This window comes from Triticum urartu, chromosome 1 (assembly GCF_003073215.2).
Source record: "Triticum urartu cultivar G1812 chromosome 1, Tu2.1, whole genome shotgun sequence".
NCBI classification, from domain to species: domain Eukaryota; kingdom Viridiplantae; phylum Streptophyta; class Magnoliopsida; order Poales; family Poaceae; genus Triticum; species Triticum urartu.
In genome coordinates, this window is record NC_053022.1 from 112,437,416 (window position 1) to 112,444,463 (window position 7,048).

General features: G+C 46.8%; 1 protein-coding gene across 2 annotated transcripts; it reads left to right on the forward strand.

Moving 5' to 3' along the window:
- Positions 1 to 295: 295 nt before the first annotated feature.
- On the forward strand, positions 296 to 5,702 carry LOC125551004. 2 transcript variants are annotated; one of them, XM_048714151.1, is made up of 7 exons: positions 296 to 467; positions 1,943 to 2,080; positions 2,181 to 2,254; positions 2,347 to 2,823; positions 3,225 to 3,752; positions 3,845 to 4,057; positions 4,648 to 5,702. In XM_048714151.1, the coding sequence occupies exons 2-7, from the start codon at positions 1,987 to 1,989 to the stop codon at positions 5,374 to 5,376; spliced, it is 2,115 nt and encodes a 704-aa protein (XP_048570108.1). In that variant the 5' UTR covers positions 296 to 467; positions 1,943 to 1,986; the 3' UTR covers positions 5,377 to 5,702. The 2 variants fall into 2 exon arrangements, with proteins under 2 accessions (XP_048570108.1, XP_048570115.1); XM_048714158.1 differs by having other exon boundaries at positions 309 to 467; positions 1,949 to 2,080.
- Positions 5,703 to 7,048: the final 1,346 nt, after the last annotated feature.

Sequence of the window (7,048 nt, forward strand, 5' to 3'; positions counted from 1 at the left end):
CCTTATATGTGTTGTCGCCCACGTGTCAGCGGACCAGGACATCCACAGACCACAGCCAACGCTTCGCATCGCCAGTTCGCCACCACCATCTGGGTCCCTGAGGACGCACGCGCCCACATGTCAGTGAGCGGGACCAAAAACGGATAACTCCGTTCTCTCCGTCGGAAACAGAATGGCCGCCGTCAGTCCCTCTACAGCCAGCCCCCCTCTCTCCCGCTCCGAGCGCGGTCCCACGAGGGCGCCCCACATGTCAGTGACAGCGAAACAAGCCAGATGGCGCCTGCCAGCGTACTTGCACAGCACCGCCGCATCCGCACCGCACTGGCCTCTTCCCCTCCCACGCTTCCTTTTCCCGCTTTTCGCTTCCGCTCCTCCTCCTCGCCGCCCCCGCCTCCGTCCCGCCCGCTAGGGTTTCCGCCTCGGCCGCCGACGACGAAGGCCAGCGGGTGCACGCCGCCTCAGTGCCGGTGAGCTCTCTCGTATAACCCGTACCGCGTGCTGCTAGCTTGCTGGGGCTGGTCGTGTCCGTTTCCGCTTCGGGTGTACGGTGTACGTACGGCGCAGCGAGGGTTTTGTCCCGCGGTGGCGTGCTCCGATCATGTGCGACGGGGGTTCGGTGCCGGCGAGCGAGCTCTCTCGCCCGGCTCGAACCCCTTGTCCGCGCTGCTTTGCCGTACGGTTTTCTGCTCGCTGGCTGGAGGCAGGGGTTTTTGGGGTTTCTGCATTCGGTGCTGTAGAGAAGGTTTGGTTTCGCGGTGGTGCGGTCGGATCGTGTGCCCCGGGGTTGGGGGAGTTTCCGCGGATCGGTGTCGAACGATCTAGGGTTTCGTGCTCTGCTTGGGTGGCCGTAGCGTAGCCTGGGCCCGTTGTGCTGGTTCGGCTTGCCCGTTGGGGTGAAATGGAGGTGCATTTGTGATCAAGGGACTCCTTTTGCCGCTCGCTTGGCATTGTTTTATTGGGCTTATGAGAGAGAGGCGAATTGGGCTGTCAATTTTGCAATAACAAAGCCATGGCTCAATGTTTGCTCAAACAAATAAAGCTGAATGTTCGGTGTGCTGTGCTTTGCTGGTTGGCTGGTTCGATCCATGAGTTCGTTCTTGGGGTTTGTAGGAATAGAGGAAATGGGGGTGTGAAGAGTTTAGCTCTGCGTAGGCTCAGATTGATAGCATGCGGTTTAGCTAGCCACGGATAGGCGAGTTACACATGTTCGAATTGCCCTGGATTGGCGGTTACAATTATTGCAATTGCTTGTGTAGTTGCATAGCTAACTAAATGGACTTGTTGCAAATACCACGATCTTGTTTCTGTCATCGCACTGTTTGGGGGGTTTTGGGATGGGATTTTGCCCTGTGTTTGTTTGGGGTATAGCCTTTCACTTGTTTCCCAATGGTTTTGAAATGATGCAGCATTAGCAGGTTTTGGAGCAAGTTCTGTTTTACTTTTAATGGATGGATCGGAATTTTTTACTGTGGTTGTTAGGGATAGGCAAATGGGTCTGTCAATTTTGCAATGACCAATTCATAGCTGAATGTTTGGTGTGCTTTGCTGGTTGGCTGGTTTGATGCATGTGTTTGTTACTTTGTTCCATGTTTTTGTGTAGTTACATGGCTAACTAAATGGGCTTGCTGCAAATACCATGATCTTGTATTTCTGCTATCGCGCTGTTTGGGGGTTGTGCCTATGCTTGTTCGGGTATAGCTTTTCACTTGTTTCCCAATGGTTTTGAAATGATGCAACATTAGCAGGTTTTGGAGTTAATGAACTAAGTTCTGTTTTACTTTTAACGGATGGATCAGAACTACTGTTCAAAGGTCAATTTTTATTACCAAGCGATGCTAATAGATGATTCGGAATGTTGGAACTGTTGGTTGCATGGGTTGCCTTGTATGTTCAGAAGCTAATTTCCTAATTATGGTGATGAACTGATCGTGAGATGTTTCAGTTGTAGATCGCACCAGTGCCCGTCTTTCAGAGTGACTGCATTCGATGGATCTTGAGGCAAACTCTGAGCTCATATTTGGAGAGGAATTCTGCTTTCCTGCTAACGCAACTTACTATCCGACTCCATATGGTCCAACTGGTAATAGTTGATGACTTCTTAATTAAGTGATTAGTCTTGCTGGTTGAGTTGCATAGTTAATTACTTAATGTATCACCTGACTTTATTCTCTTGGTTGCAGGAATTACTCTGCCTGCTGAGTTGTATGAGCACCAGGCAATTTGGAGATGTGGTGATCAAGATCTACATTACTTGGTTAGTACTGCAGAAGTGCAGAATGCTAGTTTCGTTCTTGATTCAATTGTTCTCCAATGTGTTTGATTAGGTATGTACTTGTCCCTCGACAGGGCCAACAGGCTGAAGGCACATCATACTCGTATTATGTTGTCCCTGACTATGGGATTGCACATTCTCCCCGTGGCCCTTACCCTTCAGAACATTGTACCATAGCTGATGGCAGGTTTGCTAGATCCCGAGAGTATCTTGCTAAGACTGCTGACATCGCATGCCACCAACCAGTTCCTATACCCCACTATGATGTTCTTCCACCTGCTGCACAGTGGGGCCCAGCTAGCACGTCGCAAACTCTTACGTTCAATGATAGTCTGTTCATCCCCACTGATCAAGGCCAAAGTTTCCCTGTTGTTCCAAAAAAGGGTATTACATGGAATCCGTCTCTACAATCAACTAGTGTTTCTTCAAAGAAATTCGAAAACCATGCTATGCTATCAACAGTACAACTGCATAGTACAGATTCATGGAAGCAAAATCTAGCAGCTGGAAGTCGAACTATGGTACCTGCTAAACTTCGCCGTGCTCTACAGGTATGCCAAATGCCCTCACACTTGTAATTGTTGAGTTATCCTTCTATTTATGTTAGTGTTAAACTTAAATAGCCAGGTCCTGTTAACGCCCTTATGCCTGTCATTCCATGTTGTAAGTACAACTGTACAAGCTAGTGGTTTTCTTTGGCCCTTCTATAGTAAACATTTATAAGAAGAGGTTACATAATATATTTGTAGTTGCAAGTCAAGTGTTGATAATTTTTACATTTATGACGGTAAATGCAGAAGAAATGTGCTTACTACCGGATGCATGTATTACTCATGCCCCGGTTGGACATTCTGATGCCATGACCATATCTTCCAAACCTCCGTTTCCATGTGCAAAAAAAAAGCCATCTTATAATTTTCCATGCTTTGATGACAAATCTCCTTATGGTTAGGCATCACGGCACTCTCTACATGGGGGAGTTCCTCCTGTCAAGTCCTCGCCGCAGACTAATCCATCATACAACTATAATGCTTCACATGTTGGATCAGACCTCCGTAAGATGGCCATGGCTGAGAAATTCCAACCAAGCTCAAAGCCAAGAAGCCATGTAAATGGTTTAACTGGAAAGTTGAGTTCAGTGTGTTGGCCGAACTTAAGTAAAGAAAAACAGCCAAGAGGTTCGACGTCGTCAGAAATAGTTGCCACATCCTATACATCAAAGCTGCATATTGGCAATCCAGAGGGGAAAATCATCATTAAGACTGATCAATATAACAGAGACGATTTCGAGGTGGTGTATCCCAATGCAAAATTCTTTGTTATCAAGTCTTGGGGCGAGGCAAATGTTCACAAATCCATCAAATATGGTGTCTGGTCGAGTGGTCTTCAGGGAAACAAGAAGCTGGATAGTGCATTTAGAGATGCTCAAATGATAGCTGCAAGCAGTTCTACCTTGTGTCCAGTTTTTCTGTTCTTTTCGGTGAGTTTATGTTAATTTAAGGTGTATGGCCTGTTCTATTCTATTTCCTGTTTTTGATCTTGAATGCTGAACCTAAATCATTGTCCTAACAGGTCAATGAAAGTAACCATTTCTGTGGTGTTGCTGAGATGGTTGGTCCTGTTGATTTTCAAAAAGACATGGACTTTTGGAGCATGGATAGGTGGGTTGGAAGCTTTCCTGTGAGGTGGCACATTATAAAGAATATACCAAACGTCGCCTTGAAATGTATCTTGCTGCGGAACAATGAAGATAAGCCTGTCACCTCCAGCAAAAATACACAAGAGGCACGTTTCTGAGATATCTCACTAGTTTTCTTGCACAGAAAACAGCTGTAACTTAATAATGATTATTCACTCTGCATGTCTGTACATGTTTGTGTTGGTCTAATGTAGAGTTTGTTGTTTGCTTGCTACTCCCTCCGTACCAAAATAATTGAAGTTCTTGTCTTAAGTCAAGCTTTTTAAAGTTTTGACCAAGTTTAGAAAAATCTGCTAAGCTCTAGAATATCAAATGTATATATAATATGAAAATATATGTCATAATGAATCTAATGAAGCAACTTCGGTGTTGTAAATGTTGATATATTTTTACATAGACTTGATCAAACTTAATGAAGTTTGATTTGGGTCAAACTTGGAGCTTCAATTATTTCGGAACGGAGGGGGTATTTCGGTACTGGCCCTGCACGCTGCTTTCACAAACAAACAGAAAATGAAAGCATGATGCTGAATCAATATGACTGGATAGCTTCGTTTCTTGGATGATGTATTCATCAATGAGAATTCATGCATAGCTTTGTTTTAAGCTTGGGGCGTATCTTTTACTGCCATTTCCCTTGATCTCACTCTGCAACCTCCCACTGTTTTACTTGCAGGTACACTATGTTCCCGGAACTAGTATGCTCAGGATCTTCAAAGGTTCAAAAACAAATGGATGTCTGCTTGATTGCTTCACAATGTATGAGGCGGAAGAAGCAAGAGGCAGAAAATGCAGGATGTCCAAGCTTAGGCGTGATGCTCCACGTTTCATACCTGTCCCTAAGCTGTCTCTGCGCCATGCCTACGTTCCTCGGCAGCCCAAAGCTGACAGAATACTGATGGACAGAATTATCAGGGAGACGCACGATCTGGCAGGCAAGGGAATGCAGCAGAGCTCATGGGAAGAATCTGGGAACCTGGCTAGATATTCTGCCACGGCATCTGCACAGAAAGAAAACCGTAGCTATGGAAAACCGGCTCGTGAGGATGTGGTGAAAGCTATAATATACCAGCAGCCCCTAGCTTCAAACATGCCGGCTGCTCCGGCTGGAGGACAACTAACCTGGGAGAAGGTTGAAGTCGGGCCAGTTGAAAAAGACCGCCCACAAACTGCTGCCAACATCTCATCAAAAGCACCTGAAGAGAATCCAACTGAAGTTAACAATGCCTTGGTGCACAGTGCATCATCATCAACTCCAGAGACGATTTATGAAGAAAAGAAGATCATTGGGGAACACTGTGCTCGAGCAGTCAGTCCTCCTATGAGTGAAGCCTGCTCAAGTTGCTTGATTGGTGATGTTCTGCGCATTGGTTCGATGCTGGTCCCGATGAAGATGCCCAACTAAAAGATTCGAAAACCTTCCTCCTGTCAGCCGGAGCCGTGGTCTTGCTCGTTGATAGGAGGGTTCTCTTTTGGGTTCTGACTTGCTTGGTAACCGTGGGAGTAAACGTTCTTCAGCTTAATATAAGTAGGGCAGCCTGGATTTTAGGCTCAGGGACAGAGGCTTTCATGCTTTTCAGGATCCTTTTTTGGGCCTACAGTCTACCGACTATCTGGAAAGGAAATATGCAAGTAGTGATGCGTTAAATTAAACATCTTGGTAACGATGCACGAACTTTCTGTTGCTCATTGAGGTTTTCCCCAGTAAATTTATTTCAACTTTGTCCGACCCGTTTTTTCTACTCGATTCCATCAAATATCTAGTATCCTTGAGTCCTGTTGGGTTGTGTGTGCATGCATCATGGAGCTAGCTGTCAGTGAGAACTTGGATTAGGTTGGTTGGTGGTGCATTTTGTACAATATTAAGCCTGCATGCTCTAGGAAGGTAGTGTCAACCACCTAACCTAAAGATGCAGCATTCTCTTTTCTTGTGCTGGTGACTATCATCGTCTTTGGTCGAACCACCGCTCATGAATGAGAAAACAATGCTAGCATCTGGCAGGTTTTCATTATCTATGCATCTCTGTGCTGTGCGTACGCATCTATCCAACCTTGTACTACAACTTAACCTGGGTTAAACAACCACACAAAAGCTGAAACCATCCATCAAGTGCCAACCACTCTTGTAGCACCAATTACCAAACCTGGTTCCCATTTGCAGGCACGAACAACAGAGCGTTCATTAGGTGCTAACGAACTGGACTGAGATAGATGGATCGATGATCCATCCGGCAATGCCGTTGGGACGTTGCTTTACAGGTCAATGAATTATCTGGTCAGGTTCTCTTTGTTTTGAGTCGTATTGTATCCGGGCGTGAAAGCGCTCAAGGCTGTCACGCTTTTCCTACTACTGATCTGCTTTGCTCACTGCCACCAACTGCTACCACCATCGCCATGATGCGGTAATATGTTACTGGTACTGGCTTTTCGGCAACCTCATCATGACCTTTTTTTTCCACGTAAATAATGTCAGCTGACGCCTGTGCATGGTTGAGGAGCTTTCAGTTGTTCATACGCCCCGTGCTGCACACACACACACACACACACGAGAGAGAGAGAGAGAGAGAGAGAGAGAGAGAGAGAGAGAGAGAGAGAGGAAGCTGCACACCACAGCACATGCCAACATTCTAGCTTTTCTGTCGAGGGTTGGCAACATACTTGTTCCTTTATCAGCACTGCAATCATTTCCTTTCTTTTTCCGAGTTGCCAGATCCGATAATAAGCCGCCGACAAACGAGGCAGAAAATTTTGGCACACCAGGAAATCGTTAAACATGGCCTCCTTCCCAATTTTGCTCTTCAGATGGTGTGCCACGGGTAGCTCCCCTGCACTGCACTGCGCGGGCGTCGCGTGCGCTCAAGGTCATCGATCGACAATAGTCTCTCTCACCTCGTCCTCCACACCGGACGTACGGCCGGGCGCTTCCTCTGCCGCGGTTGCACGCTACCGACCTGCCGGTGCGCCGTCGCGGTCGCGGCCGCGGCTTCGCAAAGGGAGCCGACGGAGGAAGAAAGCCAACAACATCCCACCAAACACGAACGACCTCACTTGGCCTCCTTGACCACCACCGCCGATCC

Coding starts and splice junctions, on each gene's coding strand:
- LOC125551004 (XM_048714151.1), top strand. CDS start 1,987: ATGGATCTTGAGGCAAACTCTGAGCTCATATTTGGAGAGGAATTCTGC. Junction 2,081..2,180: donor GACTCCATATGGTCCAACTG/GTAATAGTTGAT, acceptor TCTTGGTTGCAG/GAATTACTCTGCCTGCTGAG. Junction 3,753..3,844: donor CAGTTTTTCTGTTCTTTTCG/GTGAGTTTATGT, acceptor TTGTCCTAACAG/GTCAATGAAAGTAACCATTT.